Source organism: Balaenoptera ricei, chromosome 2 (genome assembly GCF_028023285.1).
Source record: "Balaenoptera ricei isolate mBalRic1 chromosome 2, mBalRic1.hap2, whole genome shotgun sequence".
Taxonomy (NCBI): domain Eukaryota; kingdom Metazoa; phylum Chordata; class Mammalia; order Artiodactyla; family Balaenopteridae; genus Balaenoptera; species Balaenoptera ricei.
Window position 1 is genome coordinate 20,832,972 of NC_082640.1, and position 27,223 is coordinate 20,860,194.

The window sequence follows — 27,223 nt, forward strand, 5'->3', positions numbered from 1 at the left end:
AATCTTTATTTGATGGTGTATATAACTCACTTATGGGCAGTCAGAATACATTTAGCACGTGTGATGTGCTTAATTTACCCCAAGTGGAGTGCTTTCTTCCTATGACTTATTTATGTGGGGGTGGGATGGGGAGGGACTGAAGACAAAGGTCACCTGTTAATAAGTTTCTGTGTGGTAACTCCTTTAGACATACTTTTGCTTTTGAGGTAATGGCTTACTGAAAAAGGAAAATAGGAGCAGAATCATGATATTCCAAAGATTGGTAATTTTTTATATTTAGATGATGTCAGGAGGTTCTTCCTTTTAGAAAACTTTAAACACTGACCTTTAGAAAATATGATTTCTTTCTCTTTGTTTTCTGACCAGGACATGTATTCCTCTGAGAAACGTTGGACAGCAGATTTGGGTGTAGTGCCTGATCGGGACCACGAACAAAGCCATCTCCAGTCATGGGTAAGTGTCCTTCCTTCTGTGTATCATTTCAGTCCTCTCAGGAGCATCTGCGGTGTTGTACTTAAAGAAAAAATTTGTTACTGAGCAGGTTGGAATTATGTCACTTCATCAGAGATTGGATAATCTGGTTCAGCCCGATACTGTGCACTTGCCTCTATTTAAACAAGGAGATTGATGTTTGATTTATTGTAAGAAGTTAGGTGTGGTGAGGATATCTGTGTCATTAGCTTCTTGGCTGGTTTAGTTCTACTATCTAAACTTTTCTATTGACTAGCCATTGGAAAATGAGTTTTTGGAAATATGAAGAGGGAAAAAATTGCAGTTGACCATAATTAGCAGAGGTTTTATTGTGTGAAATTTAATCATTGGGTAACATAGGTTAATATTATATTTAAGCAAAAAAAAGAAAGAAATCTCTTTATCAATGTCTTTGATGGATCAAGGAACCAAGTCTATCCTATAGACCTATCTTTTGATATAGATTTTATCTTCTCAGTTGTGAGGGGATGGTATATGTAATATTTTCTGTCATTCCTTTCCACTTCTGTTTGTGAACGGAGAACTGGATTTTACTATTTTGTGTTGTTTACTTTTGGAGAGTGAGGAAAGAATTAAGATTTAATCCTGACTGGGATCCTATGATAATTTTGATGTACTTTTAGAGTACAGCTTTTTGATTATGGAAACTTTGGGATGAAGTGAGCATTTTCTTATTGGAATATAATATTAGAGAGTTTAAAAATTTTCACATATTATTTATATTGATTATATTTACCTTAATAGGAATAGAGTCGCTTTTCTCATCAGTTTGAATAATCAGGCAGTTGATAAGTGAAAATGAAGCTGTTATTGTGAAATCTTTGAGTGCTTTCTACTAAAAGTAATATTGCAAATAGTGGTCTTTGGTTTTGGAGACTTTTCAGTGGGTTACTTTTTCGGTGGTGTGCTTTGAATAAACAAGGATAGTTGCCAGATGAGTTCAAATACAGATTCGGAAAGAAGCAGCTTTGGTTATTTCAGCTCCATTCATATGAAGTTTTGTGAGACTGTTTACCAATCATAGAATGCCAACTCTAGTAAAGATGGTAATACGACTTCATGAACACTAAGAGCATTTTAATTTAAAAAATGCTTACCTTTTTTGGAAATTTAACTAAATTTTGTTCTGCGTTGTAACCTTAGTGGTCTGGTAGCATCACTGTTACAGATGGCAAGTTCTTTGAGGACAAATACAGATTGTCTTTGATTTTTGAATCTTGGTGTCTAACACGACTGCCCCCCAAAACTCAGAGCCCTGTGAGCGTGAAGGCAGAGGGAGGGATGGCTTACTAGGCAACCAAGATACGTATCGGAACCACCAACAATCTATCTATAAATTACAATGGTTATACTTCATTTGCAAGATTTTTAATTGGTTTTTTTTTATATCCACTAGTTCATTTCTCATTTCTGCTCGTTTGTATTTAACATTTTTTTGGTTCTTTTGTTATTTCTTTATCTCTTCGAAGATCTCTTACATGCTTATTTTAAAGTCTTTTTGAGATCATTCAATGATTTTTGTCTTGTCTGCAGTGAGTTTATGTTGTGGTTGTTGATATTGTTGGTGTTTTCATCATGTTCTGTAATTCTGCAGGCAAGTTCTGATGGGAGTTTCTTTTTTCTTCTTCCTGTGTGTGTGTGTGCGCGCGTGTGTGTCTCTCTTGTCTCTTTGTGATTTCCCCTGCTGGTCTAGCAGATTTGCCGTTGTCTCTGCCTGGCTTTGGAGTTCCCAGATCAGAATCAGGTCTGTGTTAGTGGACCAGAGCCCCGGTCCCATGGTGACGTTGGGGATATCACAGATTCAGTCACTGAGGCAGCTGGCATTAGGTCAGCCGCTTCCTAAGCTGTAGCCTGAGTGCAGTTGGCAGAAGTCTTTTTCAGTCTAGTTTCCTATCAAGGAAGAGTGCCAGCCCAGTCCTCGGTTTTGAGCAAAGAGCCTGTCTACTGACCCTCGTAGCCCTTGTGGAGCCCTTGTTACCCCACGATCAACCCATAGTTAATCCCCGAGGATCAGCTGCCTGCTGCCTTTGCCTGCTTTGGGGCCCAGAGCTCAGCAGACCTCCTGGCTTCAGCGTGGCTCACACTTTGTGTTCCTGTTAGATTTCTGATCTGTGGAGATGTTTAACATGTTTGGGGGCATAGATATGTCCTTTTGGTCATTTGTTTTCATATTTTATCTGTAATTTCTCTGTGTTTGTTGCGAAGAAAGGGAGCTGCAAAGCATGAACAATGCCGTCGGGTGTTTAACCACTGGGATTACAGTGAAGTCCCAAATCCTTACTTCACATTTAAGATTTAAAAATAAATCAGTTTCTGCTTAGTTCCCTGGTTCCTAGAGTTGCTCCCCATCGTCCGTGACCACTTCACTCGCTGGGTGGGCCCCGTGGTGCTGCTCCTGCAGAGATGCTGCTTGCCTCACTCGTCGTCCTCCAGTGAAATCAGCAGCCTGTTCACTCTGATCTTCATCTGTTCTGTAAACTCCTCGAGGGCAAAGACTTATTCCTAGTGCTAAGTTCCTGGCACTCAATAGATGCTCAGTAAACAGTGCATGGATTTGACTGTTCTAAGTGACATCCTTACTATGTGGTAACTGTAGCTGTTCCATGTGTTATTATTCTTAAGTTGAAATTTGAGCTGCTCCCATGAAAAGAGTGCGTGTGTAGGATAAAGCATTCCAAGTAGGGGAGCACTGTGAGAAAGGCATGAAGGTTTGACCATACAAGGATGTTACTGAGTAGTTGAACATTCTGGAGTATAGAGCTGGGGAGGAGATGAAATCAAGGTCCAGGTCGTGTACATATCTGGAGGTTTGGACTTCATATTTCAGGGCTTAGGAACTATTGAGGGACTTCAGTTAGGGGAACAACTTAAGATTTTATTCTGGAAAAATTACTCTGACAAAGAGACATTTTTGTTAGACGTAAATGAAAAAGATGGGTTACAGGCAGTATTTGCTTTGCCTAGTTTTGTTCTTAGTTTTCAGCCCTTTCCTTGCTCCCTTTGAAATAAACTTTGAGTTTCTTTTTCTTTGAGTTTCTCTCTTGCCAACTTGATTTTCTCTAGTGATGGAAATCATTCTCGAGCGGAGAACTGGAACCATAGATTAGGGAGTGTTGTCATGGTCTGTGCCGTGTTGCAGTGTCTATGGGGTTGTAAGTTTTCATAAAGGTGGGAGGGAACTGAGTATATCAGAGCTCCTGTTTTTGTCAAAATTACTGGAGAAGCATGGTACAGGTTAAAAAATAGGAAGACATGTCATTAAAGATAGAATTTCCAAACCTAGATTTGGGTGAGATTGATGGGTAACTAAAATTTTTTTCAGTATTTCTCTAGAGAGTACAAGAAATGTTGGATACTTGTATGTCTGGATGCGTTTAGCTCTGTAGGATTTCCTAACCCTTCCCATGTCATGAACCATGTAGGACATGGTAGTAGTTGTACAGCATGTGAGATAAACTGATGGAGATGTTTGGGGCTTGAAGGCAACCAGCTCTGACACCTCAGGCCAGGCCGAGCGATCAATTTCTCTGCACATCCTGACACACGAATTGGGATGCTCCAACTGTAAGACCTAGAGAATTTGTTAAATGCTTTAAGATGTTTTTCAGCTTTTAGTCTCAATTTTTATGTATTCTGTTAAGTTCTGAGGCCGAATATTTGTCTTGTGGAATATGTGTTATATGATGCTGTTATGCTGTGCATTTCATTGTGAATTGTTAACTTTATTACAATCTACAAAAAGCCTTTTTCAGTACTTAAATTGGTCTTAATTTTCTATAATGCATATTTAGCAATATTTAGCATTTATCAGATTTGTTAAAGATTTTGTTTTATCAGGTGGTGCCAAAGATGCAATGAAGTTGTTATATTTAAAGTCTGGCTGTAATTTAAAATGGAGTTTTTAGGTCTTTGATGGAGATTATAAAAGCAAAAGTAGTTTGTGTAAAGAGCAGTGCTCAACAATTTCTAGATGATTATTTTGATGGAATATGTTAAAAAAAAAAAAAAGCCAAAAAAGCACCAAAAACCAAAAGGGATAATTTAGGGTACTAATTATTTTTCTTTTCCCAAGATTTAAGTTAAAAAAAATAAAGCTTATCTAATCTATTAAAAATTTTAATCTTTACTTCTGTATTTATTTCACTTTCTTTGGAAAAGTTTTGCTCTGTAAGTAATTATATGAAATGTTTCCTAAGAGAGTCTTTTTGGACGTTGACTGGGCAATCCAGGAGTGAATCTATTGTGTGGGAGAGTTTGATCCTGCTCTTTGGCCTAAATAGTGGAGTGAGTTTTTTGAGGTTACTTCGGGATATGAAATATTTCTCTTTTATCTGAGGAAAAAGTAATGGCAGCGAATAATTTGGTATGTGGCGTATTTGTGGCTTTCTAATAAGAGTAGGAGTAAATATCATCATTCGTTGGAGCGGTAGACTAAGAGATGATGCTGAAGTGAAGAACACTAACATTTGTTAGAGCAGATAATGTTACAAATAATTGAGGAGATTACTGAGTCGCTGAGTGGTGGGATAAGGATTCTTCTGAGTCTTTTATTAAATAGAAAAAATCATGCAACAAGTAAGATAGGACTTCCCCTGAGTACTGGCTACATCTTCTCTTTATAACAATAGCCTATCTAGATGTATATCCTATTTTATGGAATAGCTGTGTACCTCAGAAGTTGGGCAGAAGTTAAAGAAAAGAAAATTTAAGTTGAATTGCATTTTAAATACTGGCGTGTCTGCATTTAATGAAATCTGGAGAGAAATCCTCTTGAAAAGGGCATTAATTTCAGAAAATAGAGTTTGAGTTTTACAATTTTTTCTTGAATTCATTTTATTAGAACTGATGTACTGGTTTGAAAAATTTCATATCTCTTTAACAAAAACTTCTCTGATAGTTTCTATATGAAAATATTATAGGTATGACTTTTAGTATTTCTCATTTATCAAAAGACATATAATGGAAAACACAACTTAGTAAGTGATATTTGTTATATGGTCTACAACTAATATATCTACATATAATTAACATCAGTTTACTTTTTTTAAAACAGTGTCTGGACAGCTGTATATTATCACTTTTTGCATTTGGTCAAATAGACATTTTCTTTTAAGAGAATTTGAGCCTGTCAATGTATATGATGGATATCATTGTATAGTTGTCTTCTCATTTCCCAGATATGTGAAATTGATGTTAAAAATTTCCTAGCCTCGATCTTTCTCCCTTAAAACTGATCTAAAATGATATTTTGGTGTTCCTTTTTTTTTTTCTGTTTTGGAGATAGACAAGTGATTATGTAATAATTTTTTCTAGCCTCTCTTTAAAGCCTTGGGCTGAAAGGATGAAGAATACAGTGAGAACGTCTTCCCAGTTTCCCTTACCCCAGTCTCCCACTCCCACTTCCAGCACTGAGCCATAGTTAGTTATTTTTTTTAAAAAAAAGGAAACGTTGTATAGGTTTCTATCATGATTGTGGTCAAGAAGTTAGGAGGCCAAATGGAACTGAAAACTCCTTATATGAGTTATCTCTTATTTAGCTTCAAAGATGGTGGTCATTGTGTAGGCAGATGGTAGTGGAGTGCTATTTCCCCCCCTAAATTCAGAAGCTGACTTCTGCTGGCATTACCTAGGTACCCCTGGAATTGCAACAGTTTTCTTTCTGCTTACACATTTGGAGCATTCAGGTGTTAAACTTTAAACAGTGGGATGTAAAAAGATTATGGTCAGACACTAACATACACTCATATACATCTTATATTAAATTGTGGGGCATTTGGAATTGCAATGTCTTTTTAAAAGTACAGTTGCCTGTTTCAGATTCTAGAAGAATGGAACAGAACTGGAATTTATTGGATGCACTGGTAAAAGTTTTTGACACTATATAGTAAAGTACTGTGATCTCCTCGCTGGTTAACCTTGTTATATTCTAATAAATGCAAAGTAAGGCAAAGTATGTTTGCTTGACTATAACTTAAAAGAAATTTGAAAAGCAAACATGTATTAAGTTTTTATGTAAACCTACAATAGTTGGTCTTTTGTATTTTCCTTAGGTAATAACTTTCTGTTCTTTCCTTATGTGATATGTAGATATAGATCAAGTAAGTGTATGTACCAGGAAAGGAGGAACTAGGTATTACCAGTGTTGGAAGAATATTAAAAACTTGTTTCCTTGTGACAATTATGGCACAACAAAATTTGAATTTGATTTTTCAATCTGCTTGAATTTATTGTTTTAACTGCAGTAATACAAGGTTATATGCCAAATGATTGATTCAGACTGTTAGAATATGATTGCCAAGATATATTAATAGTTCATTGGCATGCTTTATTATAAAAAGTGTTGTTTCTGGTGGTAGAAGTAACCTAGAAGCTATATGAAAGGGGGTTTCCTTACTGCTAACTAAAGAGAAAGCTTCTTTGTACTCTCTTTTGGGTTAGGAAAGATCCTTCTCTGTTGCCATGAAGAATGCACATGGTCTTGGTCCACATTACCACACATGGAGGCAATAGGGCCATTGTGATTTAAAAAAAAAAAAAATCAGCCTTAGACCTTTCATGGAACTTTGTACCTATATGTACCTATGGGTATATGTACGGGGAACTTTGCCCAGGACTGGAGAAAAACCCCGCACCAACTTTTTAGGTACCCAAACTGACTTTGTTAAAAGGAACTTGGATCTCAAATGATTACTTAGTAGAAGTAACTCTCCGCTTAAGAAAGGTATACTTAAAAATGTTGACTTGTGTTTTAAAAGTGGAGTCATTATTCTCTTTTCCCCTAAAATGTGATGTAAAAAATTTTTAGCTATCAGGTTTTAGTCTAACCTAAAAGCTATGCTTTCCTAGCTCAGCGCTGAGCTGCATTCTGATGGACAATAATAACTTGAAGGTCTGCAGAATTTTCCTTCTTAAGTTATTTTTTTCTGTTTAGTGCATCTCTGTTCTCAGCAGGTGAAATTCTACCTCTGATGTCGTGAAATTCTATCCTTCCTTCCCACCCAGTCCAACTTTATTTTTTCCATGGGATCAATTCTTTATTTTATTTTAAAATATCTGAATGTGTATTTTAAAAATACACATTATTTATTTGGGAACCATTTGAGAATAGGTTGCATATATCGTGTATTTCGGTGTGTAGTTCTGAAGAATAAGGATACTCTATTACATGACTGCAGTAAAACTATCAAAAAGATAAATTATGTTTATCTGGTCTACAATCCTTATTTCATTGCTGACAGTTTCCCCAATAATGTCCTTTATGACAATTCTGTCCCTCCAGTGCCGGGTCCAGCTGAGTATCATTCACGCCTTGCGTTTAGTGTGAGGTCTCTTTAGTCTCCTCTGATCTGGAAGGTTCCTCAGATGTTCTTTATCTCACATGATGTGGTGTTTTAGAAGAATACAAACCAATTCTTTCACAGAGTGTCCCTCAGGTTAGGACTGTCTGAGGCTCCTCTCCCGGGATCCGTCCTGGCATGTGTGACTGGTCTGGGGGCATTCCTTCAGGAAGCCTGTCTGGAAGGGGCAGGAGGACTGCGTGGTGATCTCTCCATTTCCTTCCCATTTGGTTCTTTCACAGAAAAATTTCCCATTTCTTCTTTAATTGAAATAGGATTCAAATCTCTTATATAGGAACAGGATTTATTATTCTGCTTTACTAGTTTCTGTTTTGCTTTTATTGCAAAGGCTTGAGAAAAATGGCAATGAAATATTTTCTAGAATGTGAGATGACCTTGAAAGGAGACATTTGGCTTTTATCAAGAGAAATTCCTTTCCGTATGATTCCTGTTCTGAATTACATCGACGAAAATCTCAAGATGCTCTTGAATAAGTACTATGAAGGTGTAAGGTATAGCACTATTGAATTTAGTTTTTTTTTTAATAACAATCAAGCAGCTGCAGCTCTTCATATATAAATTGAATTTGCTTCACTAAAGATTAGCCCTTCCCATAACCTGGTGCTTCTTTGTCTTTGTCCTAATAAATTTTCTTTAGCTAAAAATAGAATAGATGAACATATCAAGACTCTGATTCTCATTGGGTTTTTATGGGTTAGATTTATGGGTTATATTAAATTTAATGTGAAATGTCAGGATACTTACCATCTATAGTTATAATTCTTAAAAGTTTAATAATTGAAAGGTATATTGGAAGCTAGAAAATTGACAGAATATTGCAAAGTATAAGAGATTCAAAACTTGTTTTTAGACAACATTGAGACAGGTGATGCTATAAATTAATTTCTTAAAATGTTTTAAGAGTTGTAGTGTTTGAGTCTGATTTTAAAACAAATTTTAAGGAAGAGAATATATGATTTAGAATAAATATTAATAATGTTTTCTTTTTAGTACTAACAGATATTTAGTGAGCACCTCCCCGTGCACTGCTGCTGTGTTGGTCTTTGGGGATATAGACAAGGACAAGACTAACATGGCCCTGGGCCTCATGGAGCACAGAACTAGTGGGGAAGACAGATACCGCAGCGCTGTTAATGCAAAAAGGGAAGCTGGTGTCTGCAGGAGCCAGGGAACCTCCTTCTGGGAGGGCAGGAAGACTACCCTTAGGAAATCATATTCCAGATGAGGCCTGGCTAAGTGAAGAGGAAGGGGGAGAGGGTTCTAAACAGAAGGAACATGTGTGAAGATCTGGAGTTAAGAGGTTGAGATTAAGATTAAGAAATTAAGGAAAATTTAGCATTGGTAGAAGTAGGTGTTTGGAGGGGATTAAGTTGGTAACTTTTGTTTAGATAAACACCCTACTGTTGCCTCCATTTTATACTTAATTTTACCTAATCTCATCTAAACTAACCTGTTCTCTTCATTTTCTCTAATCCTCTTTTGTTGTTGTTGTTTTAAAGTATAACCGTAACATTAAAATAAATACATTTGGGAATGGGGGGGAAAAGTCATTGGTAACCCCACTCGTTTGCTTTTTTGCATATGGTCCTCTGGTATTGTCCAGATACTATATATTTTGATATAATTGGGTTCTTGGTGTATATGCAATTTTATATTTGGATTTCTAACATTGAATTGTGTTTAGAGAGTTATCATATTTCCATAGTTGTTTTTTATACTTAGAATTCATAATTATATTCCTTAAAGGTAATGATGCATAGTAACTTATTTAACTACTTCCCTATTATTTTTTTTTATTTATGATGGTTCATTTTTAAAAAAATGTTTGCAAAATGAATATCATTGATGACTTTGCCCTCTTTCTTAAAAAAAAACAACTATAATTCTTTAGGCTAGATTTATAGTATTGAAATGTTTTTGTAGATTTGTAGTATTGGAATGTTCTTCCTGTCTTTCTTAAAAGACTACATCAATTTACAGTGACTCTGGTAATTGGTGTACAAGGATATCAGTTTCACCATGACTAGCTCAGTAGGCTCAAAATGACATTATACTGTTGCTTTCAGTTGCGTATTTGATTTTTAGACAGGATAACTTTCTAAAAAATTTGTGGTAAATATCCATAATGTAAAATTTGCCATCTTAACCACTTTTAAGTGTACAGTTCAGTAGCATTAAGTATATTCACATTGTTGTGCAGCCAATCTCCGGAACTCTTTTCACCTTGCAAAACTGAAACTCCGTACTCATTAAAGAACTCATATTCCCCTCCCCACATCCTTTGGCAACCACCATTCTACTTTCTGTCTCTGTGAATATGACTACTCTGGGTACCTCATGTACGGGGGAGCATATAGTATTTGTCTTTTTGTGACCGGCTTATTTCATTTAGCATAATGTCCTCAAAGTTCAGACATGTTGTAGTATATATCAGAATTTCCTTACCTTTTAAGGCTGAATAATATTCTACTATATGGATTACATTTTGTTTATTCATTCATCTGTTGATGGACACTTGGTTTGCGTCCACCTTTTGGCTATTGTAAATAATGCTGCTATGAACCTAGGTGTACAAATATCGCTTTGAGATCCTGCTTTCTGTTCTTTTGAGTATACACTCAGAAATGGAACTGCTGGATCATATGGCAATTCTATGTTTAATTTTTTGAGGAACTGCCATAGTGCTTTTCACAGTGGCCACGCCATTTTGCATTGTACTAGAGTTCCAATTTCTCCACATCCTTGCCAACACTTGTTATTTTCTATTTTTGGATAGCAGCCATCCTAATGGGTGTTCAGGAGGTATAGCATTGTTAGGATATCTTTTTTCATGTGCTCACTATTTACATTTTCTGTTGCATCATATCCTTCTAAAATAGTCTTTTCTTCCAAAATGCTTATTGAAAAATCACAGATTTTTAACCTTGGATGATGCTTTTTTGTCTCTCCAAAAATTTATTATGAAACAGTATAGTTTTTATATGTTTATTGGAACATGGGTAATTTTGTGATCGTCAGAGGAGAGAGAATGCACAGTATACAGAAAAGGCAGAGGTGGAAAAGGTTTCAGGAAGGGAGGAAGAGCAGAGAATGATAGGTACTATGGATCAGTTTCGCTCCGTGTATTGTTCTGTCACGGACTCTCTTAATGGTCTTCCTTCCCTGTTGTGGTTAATGTGTTATGGTGATTACAGATTTTACATTGAGGAAACGCTGGAAAGATCTTTCTGAATGTTGAAGAGACTGCTGTGTTTATGTACACAAGCACTTTTATGAACTCTATAGAAATCCCTATGTCTTTATGTTTGATGTGTATATATATATATCTCCCCACATAGGACTATTGATCTAAAATGTGATGTTATAATGAATTATGATTTATTCCAAATTGAGTTATGATTTATTTTAAGAGATAAACATATACTTAAATGATTTTTAATATGTGTTTTTTAATGGTAATGAATTTTTTAAAACTAATTATGTTATTTCATAGCTTTGTTAGAATCTGGAGTAGGTCAGATTGCCTGGATACTGTGTTTTCTTTGAATTCTTGATTTTGAAAATAAAGTCATATTTAAATTTCCTTATTATGACTAGAAAGTCTCTTTTCCTCCCATATCTGTGCATTCATCTGCATGTAGCTTGGGAAAGTCAAAAGAGAGGTCGTTTCTGCACAAAGGAAAGCTTACTTTAAAAATTAAAAATGTGGTAATTCAGAAATTGGAATATGTTCAGTTATAATGTACTATGTATGGCCTTTAATTCACACCGTTTTTCCACTTAAGGGCGCGTGCTCCAGTCATCCAGTTACTCGCAGTAGTCATCTCAGTTGTAATTCAGTAATGAATTGTGTAATTATGTGTTTAATGCCAGTTTCTCTTGGACGAATGAAAGGAGGTTGATCACACCCCTGTAATAACCAGCAACTGGCATTGTATCTACTAGGTACCTGCTAGGTATTGTACATACATACTAGATGAGTAATATATTTTGTATGGATGAACAAGATTTTATTGCCTTTAACATGCACTTAACGGTGTACAGTCAGTACATTAAGAATTTGTGAAGATGTATTGGGATAACATGTTTGTATTTCCCTTGCTTGTAAAGCATATTTTGTACATATTTATGACAGTTTCCACTGAGCTACACAGTTGAGCAGTTTCTTGGTTGCTTTTTATAAGTAAAATGAATTGCCCTTTGGTAAAATATTTTTAAAGACTGGTTTTGAAAGAATTGCTAACTTAATTACATTAATACAGATACTTTGTTCATAAATAGTTACTGTATCTAATATACTTGGAGATTATGTAAAAGAAGGATAATATCAACATCCATAAACACATATTCTGTGGCTGTTTCCACATCCTACAATTTCAGGGCATTTACCTTCATATCTTCTTTGTTTTGTTTTACTTTTTTTCTATGAAAATCTGTGAAGATAGTTGATGAGCTTTTGATAATGTTAATTTTTAAATACCCAGTGTGAATTATTAGGAACACTATTTGGACAGAAAACAGTATAGATTTTTAGGTATAGAAAAAATGTAAAACTTTTATTTTTTATAAACAATATATGTTGTATTTTCTATTGATGAGTTTGTAGAGATTGATTTTCAAAATTCTAAAACAAAGTGATTATATTTCAGCCTTACAATTAAAGTAGAATGACAAAGAAGTGAAGTATATTAACTGGTTTATTAACCCAAGAGGAAACCAGTTGGAAGTGGTTTATAGCTTAATATTCAATAGTGTTTTTCTATCTGCAGGCCGACTGACATCTTGAATATTTTCAGATTATTTTTGTCACAAGAAGTGTGGCCTCTCACATTTTTTTCTTCTCATTTATCTACATGTTCTGAAAAAAGAATGACAGTAGTTTAATTCTGAAATATATTTCCAGGAAAACCAAAGAAGTTTTCTGAAAATTGGGTAGAAAAAATCTGAATCATTGCCAAGAATGAAAAGATGCTGGGTTGTTATTCATTTGATCAAAAAATTTTGTGGACAGAGCACAGTGCAAATATCCTGGTCTGTGTTTATTTTATGAAAGAGATGATGAAATATTCAGAAGTGTGAAAACACATATCAATTCCAAAAGAGTATGCATACTGTTATCTCATTTTTGTAAAATCAGCAAGCAAAAAGTACATGAAAAGTCTAAAAGGTTGTTGGTAGTGCTTATCTCTGTATAATGGGCCTAAGAGAGATTTTTATTTTCTTTTGGCTTATTTTTAGATATTTTTTTTTCTACAGTGAACATGCATTCTTTTTGTAAAGAGAAAACTATTAAAGATGTAAACTGAAAAAAAGAAGCAACCAGAAACCTTGTTAAATTAATTTGCAGTTCTTTAAGATTCTAAGGAGTTGGTTTGAAGTATCTATAACACTATTTTTATGGATAGTAATATAATTCTGCTTCAGAATATATGGATTCTCTTGTACTTCTTTTCACTTAGGGCCAAGAAAGATGCTCCAGTGAACTTGTTCATGGTTTTATTAAATGAATGAGGGAAAGAATACAAATGAGATCAAATTCAGTCTTGTTCTTTCTCTCTTCCTGTTTCTTTTCTTTTCTTTTTTTTTTTGGTGAGCGAGGAATGGTGGGAAAAGATTTCTTTCCTCTGCTGAGCTGTTTTTTCTTTATATCATTTGTCATACAGTTCCTGTTCTTGATCCCTTTTCATCTGAAAGAACTTGATTTTTGCCTTATATTCTCCTTTGGAGAAAGGAAAATGGCACAAATTGAAATATCCAAATACGAGTAGAGAGTGCTGTATTTCCAGCCTGCTGTATTTCTCTCTTTGTCATGTCTTTCTCGTTCTCTCACGAGTTTTCTGCCTTGTGTCTGCTCTGGGAATGCTGGATTTGGAAGTGATGGGAAGGAAAAGTAAATCAGCGGTTTTGGGGCTTAGCCAAAAGTTAGTGGTTTTGGGGGTGGCTATGTATAACAAAAATACAAATGTAGGAAACAAGATTGAGGTAAGAATTTTTCTGTTAAAAGAAGTAGCTCACAACTGTTTGCAGGCAGCCCATTGCAAGGGCAACTGTAATAATATTCCTTGTCCTCCAGGCCACATGGATCTCTCATGTATGTAGGCAATTAGGATTTTTGTTTTAAGCACACTCTCTCTTGTTAAACTCTGTACTCTTTGGATTTATCTTTGTATTAAAGTGTGAAGAGTGGGATGTAGATTAAATATATATTGAATATAGATTTCCTTTGTAATTTTTTATAAAGACTATTATTTTCAGAACAGTTTTAGGTTTACAGAAAAATTGAGTGGAAAGTACCAAGAGTTCCCTCATACCCCTGTTACTAACATCTTACACCAGTGTGGTACATTTACTGCAATTGATGAGCCAATATTGAAGCATTATTGTTAACTAAAGTCCATAGTTTACATTAGGGTTCACTCATTGAGTCATATGTTCTATGAGTTTTGACAAATGTATAATGACGTGTATCTGTCATTACGACACCATACAGAGTAGTTTTCACTGCCCTAAAAATCCACATATTCATTCTTCTCTCCTTCTTCCCAAATTCCTGACAACTACTGATCATTTTATTGTCTCCATAGTTTTGCCTTTTCCAGAATCTCATGTGGTTGGAATCATATACTATGCAGCTTATTTCAGATTGACTTCTTTCACTTAACAATATGCATTTAAGATTCCTCCATGTATTTTTGTGTTTGATAGCTCATTTCCTTTTATTGCTGAATAATATTCCATTGCCTGGATGTAGCACAGTTTGTTTATCCAGAATTCACCTACTGAAGAACGTGTTGGTTGCTTCTAAGTTTTGGCAATTATAAATATAAAGGTTTTTGTGTGGACATAAGTTTTCAACTCATTTGGGTAAATACCAGGGAGCACAATTGGTAGATCATATTAGTATATTATATTAGTATATTTAGTTTTGTAAGAAACCAGCAAATTGTGTTCCAAAGTGGCTGCACCATTTTGCATTCCCGTCAGCAATAGATGAGAGTTCCTGTTGCTGCACGTCCTTGCCAGCTCTTGATGTTGTCAGTGATTTTAGCCATTCAGGGAGATGTGCAGTGGTATCTGATTGTCTTAGTTTGAAATTCCCTAATGACATAGGATGTTGAGCCTCTGTTCGTATACTTATTTGTTTTCTATATATATCTTTTTTGGTGACATGATATAGATTTTTTAAAAACCAAAATGTAATTCCCTTTAAAAAAAAAGTACTGATAGTATAATGTGTTCTGTGTAGAAAAGTATAGCAAAAGGAGACAGTAAATATTTATAATGCCACCATTCAGAGGAAAAATCATTGGTAACATTTTGATAGTTTCCTTCATACACCCATCTCTCTCTTTCCCCTCATGTATGTATAAATAAATGGCAATAGGGCATTCATTAACATTTTGTACTTTTCATGTTTACTTATCCACATATAGTTAGCTTTTCCTGTGTCATTCTTCTAGAGTAGTGGTTCTTAACCTTGGCTGAATGTTAGGATCATTTGGGGGAGCTTTTAAAATTTATGGTGTTCAGGCTGCACCCTAGGACAGTGAAGTCAAAATCTCTGTGGATGGACCCAGGCATCATACTTTAAAATATTTCCCAGGTAATTTCAGTGTGTATTGAAGATTGAGAACCACTGGTCTAGAATGTAATAGAATTACTTTTAAGAAAAAATATAATTCCCCAAACATCACATGAAATATGATGCCCTTTTTATAAAGTTCAGAACAACCAAACAGCAACACAAGGATTGTGTGTGTGTGTGTGTGTGTTTAATAGCATATAGATAGACATAAAGGAAATCAATGGAATGATAACTACTGGATTCAGGATGATTCTTACTTTGGGGTGAAAGCAGGGGGCTGAGTTGGTGTTTGGGGGCACCATAGGTTAAATGTAGATTATTGTTAACATCCTAGTTTTTGTCTGGGTGGTTGCTTTGTGGCGTTTATTAAATTATTGAAAATTATTAAATAATTAAGTGGATAAGTAAAACTGGACCATGCATGGACCAATGATAAGAGCTAAGGACAATGATTAAAGCAATTCTTTGTGCCGGAGGCCCAATGAGGAAAAATATTAAGTAGATGAAAACTGTTACATCCCTCTTGTAAGTGTATACAGTAGGGTTTAAATATCACAGTGGTTTGATACCCAGTGTCATCCAACTAAAAAAAGGAACAGGCTATTCCTTAGTAGCTAGAGATTTTACATACTTCCCTTTTTTTCTGAAATTATACATTCATTCCACTTTTCTCCCAGAGTTTTATCCTAATGCAGTTGGTCAAAAACAACAAACGTGATAAATTTTGATATTCACTATAAACAAATACTTTATTAGAAACTCATGTATCTTAATCAGTTGAATGGGCTGATGTTACTTCTTGTGCCTTGATCAAAGGAATTGCTGAATTTTCTGTGTCCCCCACCTGCCATGTTTTTACCCTTTGGAGCTCTGCACCATAGTAAAATGTGTGAGGGTTGACCTTTGTCTCGTAAAATGGGAGAAAGGAGATTGTGTAAAGGGGTAGGAGTGGAGGACCACTGCTTCAGGCATCTCCTCCAGCAGATCGGTTTTAGTGGCAAAATTAATTATTTTAAGCCTGACCATGCCAGAGTAAGCCCAAACTTGCCTTACAGGAGGGTTCAGAATGATCTCTGGGGTGAAGGAAGCAAGTGTGAGAATGCACGTGCAAGTTAGGTAAATGTGTACATACATACACAGAGTTAACTGAAACACAGCCTATATACAAATGTGTAATTCTTCTTATATTATTTATCTCCTCATCATTTTAAATTACTGTTTCGTATGATTTAAACATATATAAATATGAACACATACATATCTTTTTTAAACAAAAAAATAATGCATATATTGGGATATGTAGTCAGAATTTAACTTATTTTGAAATAGTTTCAGATTAGGAAAATGTTGCAAGAGTAACATAAACAATTCTCATCTTCTCTTACCTGGATTTCCCAAATGTTAACATTTTACCACATTTGCTTTCTCATTCTAATAAATATTATTTTTGCCCCATCAGAGAGTAAATTAATGTATTGATATTTACCCTTAAGTACTTCAGGGTGTATTTCCTAACATCCAGGATATTCTGTTACATAACTACCATGGAATGGTCATAGTCAGGAAATTAATATTGATGATCTATAGATTGTATTCAAATTTTGCCAGTTGTCTCAAAATGTCATATATTTTCCTTTATCCCTTTCTGGTCCAGTATCTAATCCGGAATCGTGTGTTCCATTTAGTAATCCCGACTCTTTACTCTCCTCTAATCTGTAACTGTTCCTCAGTCTGTCTTTGTCTTTCGTGATCTTGACATTTTAGAGTACAGCTCAGTTCCATATATTAGAATATATGCTCAGATATTTTTACTGATGTAATGTGTGATAAAAACATGAGAAGCAAATGAGAGAAACAAGAAAAAACTATTGGTAGGTTAGCAGAAGTTAAGGGCTAACAGTGGTGAACCAGTGTGTTCAAACTGATCATTATATGATTTTCATTTTCAAAACCAATACTGATATCAGTGAGAATAGGGAGTTATGATAATTGAAATTTATGGAAACATGAATACAGATATTCCTCTCTTCACTGATCAGATATGGAAGATAGAGTTGACTGAGAGGATGGTGTCCTGTATATCCCCTTCCTTGCATGGAAAGAGAAAAATTATGAGAGAAAGCAAAGCTACCAGAAAGTACTTTTCACAGACATCATTTCTTTCCCAGAAAAGTGGAAGTAATTTCTCAGGGGCTGGACATGCAAAGAACTGGAAAATAAAGCCAGTAGATACTTAATACCTGTTTCATGTTCAGAACTGCCCTAGGAAATGGGGCAAGGGCTAGAAAGAATTAGGGGAACTTGATTTGAAGGGTTTGACTTAAATGTTGATTTGTCTATTTCAGGTCTTCAAAGGGATTCATTGAAAAACACAGTTTTGATTTGAGGTTTAAAACTTGGTCTTTGACCCATCTGAACTCTTGATTTGGTTTGCAAGTACAAACAAGCTCTTTAAAGATAATAGGTAGTTAGGATAATTGCTGTGTTTTGTCTTCCCATTTGCAAATATTTTCTCACCATCATGGATTTGTAGCTCTTATGTCTTCAATTAACACCCATATGGAGAGTACATTATGGGTGGATATATATGCACATGTTATAGCACCTCTTCTTTGAAGAGCTGACAACTTTACCCTGAATTTCAAAACTGTACATTTTTACAGAAGAGACTTGGTGTCATAGAAGGCAGAAGCCTTTGGGTTTTGGATCCTGTGTTTTACTTCCAACCATAGTTGATTCACCGTGTACCTCAGTTGTCCAATTGAAAAATGGGAAAATAACAAGCAAGCCTTTAACTGTGTGGAGGCAAAGGAACTGCCTTTGATTTGCTCTGGCTCTATTATTTTATGATACATTAAGAATATCAGTAAATGGGAAGGGAAGGAAAGAAAACTAGGAAAGTCAGCAGTACAGTAAGAGGAACAATTTGCTGGTGAAGAATCACTTTAGTAAATGTAACATTTGACAATGTGAACCTGAAGCTCATTTTTCTCTTTTAATTAACTCTGTAGGTTTACTTTGAAAAGGGCTGCTATGTGCTAAATAGAACACATGATGAAAGTATTAAATATTAATTGAGCATGGTTGCAGCTTGGCTGTTAAAAATCATATGGTTATACTTGATTTGAAATTCTCTGGCCCACGCCTCTGACGGTGAGACCAATGCATTTACAGCCCTTCTGGGGATTTCCAGTGTGCGGCAGGACCGAGACCTCTCTTCAGGGGCTAGAACCTCAGGGGCATGTGTGAGGAGGAGGGCAGGGAATCCTTAGGATATTTTTTGAGGTACCATTTCTTCTGTGCAGATCTGGGAGCTTTGAGTTAGCAAGATAAAGTTGTATTTTTATCCACATTTTATTTTCTGTATTTCAAATATGAGATTTTTGAGAAATTGGAAAAAAGTATCAGGGCTTTGACAGTGCAGGGTATTTTGGTTGCCTGCTTCTGAGTGTGTTTTTAAAAACTTGCACACAGCATCTGCAATCCACTCTATGAGAATTTATAGCATAGCACTTTATTTTTCCTGTCGTGACTTTTGTCAGAAAATGTTTTCGCTGTGCTTAGTGCTTTAACAGATGATTACTCGTATTTTGTTTTGCTTTGTTTATAACTTGTTAATGCTCTGCAAAGTCATACATTTTGGACTTTGAGGACGGTGGTTTTCACATGTGCAAAAATCACTTTGAATCCATCATTTCAAGAAGATGCAGCCCATCCTTTTGTTGTTTCTTATTAACTGCTTCAGAGCCTTCAGGGAGAGCTAAGCAGAGCATGCACTTCTCTGGAGTTGAACTGTGCTTGTGCCTGAGCTTCCTGAAAGCAGAGATGCAGTGAGCTCGCGGTGATGAAACCTGTTGGATTCCTGGAGGAAGCAGCTGGAGCCTTTGGCTTGTTAACTAGCAATGATTCAAGTCTTGCAGATTGTAAAGGAGCTGGTGACACCATCCAGGCAAAAAGCAGCCAGAGTGAAGGAAGGTAGGAACAGCATCAGGATGAACAATCAGAGCACTTTAAGGCACTTAGGGATTTTTACGAATATCGACCTAAAGAGCAGCTATAAAAAAGGAGTTTGAGTTATCCTGTGTGTTTTTGCTCTTCTGATATATTACGGTATCTGAGGAGGATCAGGTAATGACATAATTGTGAACATGCCTCATTATTACTGTTTTTAAACACAAATTAGAAGCATTCCATTTTATTTCAAGGTACGAAGAGTGAGGAGAGGTTATGACATATCTGCTGCGGCAGTACTTTTCATGCTGTAAGGATCCTCTTGCATTATTTATTTGGGAGGTAGAAGAATAATTTATATAATCCTCTTCTCTTTTAACTTTAAACTATAAATGTTCATGGCAGAAATCAGAAGAGAACAAGCTAGGATTCTGCCTATAGTAGAGCAGAAGAATTAGATGGTTCTTATTTATGTGAATAAGTGATAAATAATAGTAATAAATATGAATTTAGCCAGAGAAGGGTAGATTTTATTGCCTTTTTCAGTGAATAATTGCTTTTTTCTGTCCATGATATATGCTTAATCAGCACTGTTTATATTTAAAATAGTCCTATATTTATAGCCTGCGACAGTTTGGGCTATGCTGGAATACATTTTCAAAATCTTTTTAATTGCATGCCTGACTTACAGATCTTAAAACGAACTAATGCAGATACATCTTTGAAGAAATACTTGTATATTTTCTTTTTAAAAGAAAGATTTACTATTTCTTTTTGAAATAGTAAATCTCCAAAATAACAGTTAGGAATTAATTTAAGAAATGTAGGCCATCAGCTAAGTTTATAATACTGGCAATTTCAGTAATTTAATCTAGGGTTTAAAATCAGTCAGTTGATAAATTTATATACCAGCCTTTTCATATGAAAGATATAGCATTCTGTCTTTATATGATTAGCGTAAGCATACCTCAGATGATATAAAATATAGAGTACTTTGGATTTTTTTAAAAACTTGATATGATCTGTGTTTAAAGTGAAGCTTATGAGATTCCTCAAGTCCTATGTAAAATGATTTAGGGTAATGGTATTAAATAATATTGTAACATGTATACGGAATATTACAGCTGAAAGAAACCTTAGAAATCTTCTTGTCTGTTCTGATTTTATGGAAGAACGTGGTATTTAAATGGACAAAAATGCATCTCACAAAGCAAAGAAAATATTGTCATTTACTTTTGAAAATGTGTTAGTCTTATTTAGGATATTTTACAATTACTTACCTCCTGTTTTCTTCTTCACTTTCTTCTGAAACAAAAGATTGTTTCTATCTCTGAATAGCAGGATTCTAACAATTAGGCATTTTTTAAAAAGCTTTTCGCTTTTACTATTTCAAGAGAATATAAATCAGTTAATTTAATCCCAATCTGTTTGAAAATGTCAGATTCATACAGTTTGACCTTTACAGACAGTCAGAATTTTTTTTTTATTGGAATGTTTCTTCTAGTTTATATGTTTTCAGTCATAATCATAGTTACTTGGAATATACCTGGGGAAAGAATAATAATATTCTTCTTGCCTTTCATAATGCTTACACACACACGTAAATAATGTAATCATATTGACAGGAAATGCCATATGAATATAGGAAAAATAGTACTAAAAGATACTAACTAACGTAGTAGAATGGTTTTTGCTCTTAGATTTTTTCCCCCTATATTTCAGACAGAATTTTCCATGACCAGGGAAAACAGAGGCAGCTTATACATAGACATTTTTCTTAGAAGCTTGTTTTTTTCAAACCCATTCTCATGGTGTTTTGAATCATTTAGCAAACATATTTACTATTAGTTTTGTCTTTTTGCAAAGTAATGTTATATTTTACCAATTTTTAACATTGATAAACTGCTTGAGAAAGATAAAGTCCTACAGACAAGTATAAAACAATGGCCCATAGGAAGAGAGTTTTTAACTCAATTATTTAAAATATAGTATGAATTTGGATGGCTGCAGAGAGAGCAACATTTCAAAGTATTGTATTCACATTAGTGTTAGTAAATAGTATGGAAAAATTGATTTGTGAGGGGAAGTATCAAAATTGAGGATGAAATAATTATGATAAATGGTTTGAGAAGTTTTCATCAATTAGTTTTCCTTGGTATGAGATAGTAAACAAACTTAATATATTTTAAGTAAGATCCAAGGGTATAGCTAAGAATTATTTTGGGGAAAGAGAGAAATTATGGAATATTCATGAATATTTTCTCTAAAATTTTCAAAATATTTGCCAAATCATTGCTTTGTCACTTAGTAGAAACATTAATGAAGTATCCCAACCTTCCAGAACTTAGTGAAATACAGTGCTAAGTGTTCATACTAATGCTCTTTAAGGAACTTAGAATTTTGCAACAGTTAGCACTATAAGAAAGGGAGAGAACTAGTAACGCTATTTGAAGGATAATTTTTGTGGATCCACACTCTATTCTGGTGATGCTGTGGTAACTGCTGGAAGTGATTGACGTTTGTGAGTAGTTAAAGTGCATAGGAATAGATATTTTATAGTACAGCCTTGGAAGACTAGGCAAAGGATAACTGGTCTTTGGAAAAGTTATGGGATGGAGGGTCAAATATGCATGTATATGTATTCATTCATTTGTTCATTCATCATTCTCTCATTTGTTCACCTTTATCAGGTGTCCACTATTTGGAAGACACTTTGCTAATCACTGGGGATACAAAATAAGATACGATCTCTGCCCATATCTGGGATATAGTAGATCCCAGCTATTTACTGAGTGAAGGAATGAATGGAAGAATATACATTTGTTAATGCAGTCTAGTCTTAAGAGGTGTTTGTATAGTCAGGGCAGTATAGTGAGTTGTTTGTTTTGCCATGAGGTCAACGTGTGCAGAGTTAAAGCAACTTAGTCTTGTGGACTAGGGAAAGGAATGGGATAAGTGATTCTGTGCTAAATGGAAAAATAAACTGTAACAGTTTTCGTCTTGAATGACCTGGTTAGCCTGCACCTCCAGGGCCAAGTTTGACTAGATTGGGAAGGAACCACCTCATCGAGTAGACCAGAGGTAAAACCCTACCGTCTGTTCAGATGTACATAAGGCACAAATGTAACCATCGTAACTTTGTATTAGTAAGAAGCCTGGTTTTCTCCTTTAAAGGCCTCATGTTTATTTGGACAAAAATGTTTTGAAAATATGACATGTTTCTCTATCTGGCTAAATAGAAGTATGCTAAATATAAATTAATCGTTTCTTAATGATTCAAGTTCTTTATTAAAACAATTTTTTTGTAGGTTACAAAACCTGATGACCATGTTTATCAAAATTATTCTTAAAATAAGAGTAGATTTAGAGTGAAGCCCTGAAAGTCTCTCCTGTTAGTAAAACATATGAGCTTTGGCATCTGTCCTAACCTTTTCATTCCCACTTTCATGCCTTAGCACCTCTCCTCTAGATTATTAAAATAGCCTCCTCATTTATTTTATTTGATAAACATGCATTGAACACTTACTGCATCTTAGATGAAAGGGCACAGAGATGTATCCTCAAGGAACTCATATGGGGGTGGTAAGAGACAAAAGTCAATGATTACAATAGTATGAGAGATGTTGTAGTAGACGAGGTGTCGTGGGAACCCAAAGGGGGAACTGGCCCTGATTTGCTAATTAGGAGAGTGAAGGGATTGAACTCTTTGGTGAAGTGACAGATGCCCTCATTTGAGCTAAGTATCAAAGGATGCATAAAAACTAGGGGGGGAAAAAAGAGAGTGTATAAGCATCTCAAGCAAAATAAATAGTGGAGGAGAGCTCAGGTGCCAAACATGTGAAGAAGTTTGAAAATATTCTTAAGGTGACAGTGGGAGAAGGTGAGAAGACTGGTCAGTGGTAGGTGGTCATTTAACTCTCTATTCCATCCTTCCATTGCTGTCTGAGATCATTTTGTGAAATAATTTGCCATAAGACCTGGAATTGGGACTTCACCTATATTTCTAGCTGTGACGATCACTAACTAGATCTCCCCATGCACCCTCTATGCCAGCGACACCAGAATGCTTGCTGTTTCCCAGATGTGCTGCTCCATCAGGACGGCAAGTCCTTCCCTTCCTTCTCCAGTGACTATAGTCCTTACAGATCTGCCTCCAAGGCTCAAATGCCACCCCCACCAAAAAGCATTCCCTGATCTTTTTCTCCTCTTGCCCTTTTAGGTCAGAATTAATCATTCCTTTCTTTGTATTCTCTTAGTATTTTGCTTTTGCCTCTATTACTACACGTTTAAAATTCTACTGTACCTTATGATTATATTTATTAAATTGACCAGTAAATGTTAATTGAAATGTTTTGGCTTACTGAACATTTTTGTTTCCATTGTGTTTTTTAGCTGTGTTTTAGATAGTTGAGATGGTCATAAACTGATCGTTAGATAAGTGAAATATTATAGCTAATAACCTAACAATGGACAGAGAAATGTGTGATTCCCCTTTAAGATATTTTGTAATGGTTTGATAGAAAATGGCTTTCAGCTTATGTTTAAACTATACCCATATTTTGCTTCATGTTGACTGTTTAAGCTTGAGAAAGTGAAGTTGTAGCATCTAGTGTACTTTATTTAGTTGTTTGACTTACTGCTAGACTTCTTGGTTTATTACTCACGGTCAAAGCAATCCTCAGTAGTATGGTATCCAATGTGGTTAAAAAAAAAAGTGTCTTTTAAATGCACCTCTAACACCATTACAGTGTACTTTGTTCGGTGCTGGGGTTGGGCAGTCTTAATGAGGAGTAGCCTATATCCCAAGTTAAAACAGACATGTGGCCATTATAATATGGTGGGCAGGACATTGATGATTTGGGACCCAGAAAACCTGTGATCTGGTCATACCACCGTGCGACTTTGGGCAGGTCAGTGAGTGTCTTTGTGTCACAGCGTTTTCCATCTGTTCTATGATGAGTTGTTCCCTAAGACTTCATATAGCCCTGACATTCACATTCTACTGGTTTTCTTAAAGCCATTTTTGTTTTTCCATGGTAGCCTCTTAGATTAAAATATCAAATTCACAATGCCTGCCTGCCTACATCTACTCTTTCTGAACAAACACATACACACAGTAAATTGGGTTGTGTAATTGGCTTAATTATGAAGAGCTTTTAGAGATTTCCCACAATTTACTGCCCTGTGAGTGACTGCAGCAAGGGGAGGCTGATTGAGAGCATGGCTACCCAGTCAGGCTGATTGGGTCTCAGCCCTGGATTTGCTGCTCACTTACTTATTCGCTGTGTGACCTTTGGCAAGTTACTTAACCCCCCTGTGCAACAGATTCTTTATCTGAAAAGTAGGGATAATAATAGTATGTACTTCACAGGAGTGTTGTGAGGATTGAGATAAGGCATAAGAAGGACCCTGCGCAGTGGCTGGCACCTAGTAAGGGCTAAATGTAAGCTGCCGTTAATATTTTTGTTGGTTTTGTCATCTTTATTAATGTTATTACTGTTGATGCTGCACTCTTGATCACTTAGATGGCTGATAGCTTGTTTATAGGTGTTTATGTCTGAGACACTGTACAGGGTTCTGTGGACAATGGTCAGATTCAATATACTGATGTTTATTAATATTTATTGTAGTGTTGGTTCATTTGTACTTGGAAAACTTTAAGCAGTGAATTTATTCTTTAAATTTAGCTATGTAATATTGGACGTCAAAGTTGTATGTGTCTTGTGGGCAAAGTTAATTGAGAAAAGTTTTATCAAAACTTTGTTTTAGGGAAATATACTTGTATGTACAGATCTTAATGACCTTGTTTTAAATATTATTTTAAAGAAAAATGGGTCCATTTTATTTAGCTCATAGACCCAGTGTATCTTTTGGTGTATCTTTTAACTTTGGTGAAGAATTTCGAAAGTAAAGAGTGAATTTTGCAATCACTTGTTGCTTGAAACTAAATTATTGGAAAGGTTTTCTTTGAATTGTTTAAACTTTAAAAATTGAATGCAGTGGACTCCCTGACTAGCATTCCTCTCTTGCTTGTCAATAATGCAGTGCTCTGCTGTAATGAAGCGCAGAGTCTGAACTCCGTCCAGTGTGCTACACTAGCCACTAATATGTGGTTCTTTAAACTTAAATAATTAAAATTAAGTAAAATAAGACATTCAGTACCTCAGTCACGCTAGCCGCATCCTAAGTGCTCAACAGCTACGTCACAGAAAGTTCTTTTAGACAGCACGGGATAGATTGTAGAGCCAGATTGCTTGGGTTCATTTCCTGAATAGTCATGTGACCTTGGGCAAGTTAATTCATTTTCCTGTGCCTCAGTCTCCTCATATGTAGACTTGGACAAAAGTTCTCCTGTGGTTGTTAATGTGGATTAAGTGAGTCAACATTTGTAAAGTGCTTAGAACAGCACCAGGCACGTAGTATGTGTTTGTTAAATACACAAGTGTTCATCGTGTTCAGATTTATTATGCTTCGTAACTTATTAATGTGTAGTGATTATCTTTTTGTCTTTTATGTATGTTTTATTGCCCTTTTGAGAAAAAGTTTATATATACCAACCTGCTTGGATAATTTTTTGTATTTGAGTTTTTATATTTAGCCGCAATATAATGTCTCTGTCATGCACTCTGGCTTAAAAATTCATTGGGAGTGCTCACTGCTTTCAGGGTGAAGCACAATTTCCCTTGTCAGGCATTTTGGGAGTTCCAGCCTGCCCTTCCCAACTCATTTTCACTGCCATCCAATTCTAGCCCTTCGTTCCATTTTTCAGTTAATTACTGCCTTTGTTGTTAAAAATATTTAATGGTGGTGCTTTCATCTCTTCAAATGGTGTATAAGCTCTCCCAGAATGTGTAGCAGTATTATCTGTGCATTTAGTAAATGCTCAGGATATGTTCAGGTTGAGTAAAAGAATCTTCCATTTTTGAAATGCAATCAGTATTTCTATTAATATCAAAACACAGTCATTCAAGTCATCTCTGAAGTGAAGGGAATTCAAAACCCATTCCACCATCTGTGATGTCAGCATCAGAAATGTGCTCCATCTCTTAAGACTCTGCTACTGGGCTGTACTTGTCTCAGTGGGGAGGGGTCTGGACAGTGGTTCTCACCATGGTAGTCACTGCCCTGCAGCATGGTGGTGCCGTGTAAAGCACCATTTTGGTGATTTTCTGGATGACGCATTCTAAAAGGATGCTGATTTTATCTTGGTTTACTCATTTCTTTAAGTTATCTCCCATATTCTTTGGTCTGCTGTTTGTTGCTTCTTTCTGTGTTTTTCCTGATTATATGCAAATGCTTATCACATGAATGTAACAAAGGGAAAAAAATTCATTCAAGAGGAAAAAAAGTACCATGTTATTATAATAAACAAAACTTAGTTTTTATGTTTCTATATTAATGACATTTAGGTATAATTAGGTATTTTTTCACTTTTCTTAAAAATTATTTATTTATTTATTTATTTTTGGCTGTGTTGGGTCTTCGTTTCTGTGCGAGGACTTTCTCTAGTTGCGGCAAGGGGGGGCCACTCTTCATCGCGGTGCGCGGGCCTCTCACTATCGCGGCCTCTCTTGTTGCGGAGCACAGGCTCCAGACGCGCAGGCTCAGCAGTTGTGGCTCACGGGCCCAGCCGCTCCGCGGCATGTGGGAATCTTCCCAGACCAGGGCTCGAACCCGTGTCCCCTGCATTGGCAGGCAGATTCTCAACCACTGCACCACCAGGGAAGCCCCTTTTTTCACTTTTAAACAGGTTGTTTTCTCCATATGAGGAAAAAAGTATAAAAACTCTGAACCTCTACCATAGAATGGTGTGTGCTTGTGGTCTAAGGTCATACAG

General features: G+C 35.6%; 1 protein-coding gene across 1 annotated transcript in view; it reads left to right on the forward strand.

Annotated features, from left to right (window-relative positions):
* Positions 1 to 363: 363 nt before the first annotated feature.
* The window catches only part of USP6NL (USP6 N-terminal like), a 123,988-nt gene continuing 97,128 nt past the window's right edge, over positions 364 to 27,223 (forward strand). Inside the window, exon 1 of the mRNA XM_059912091.1 lies at positions 364 to 453. Coding sequence (XP_059768074.1) covers positions 450 to 453 — 4 coding nt within the window. The 5' untranslated portion in view covers positions 364 to 449. The remainder of the gene's footprint in view (positions 454 to 27,223) is intronic.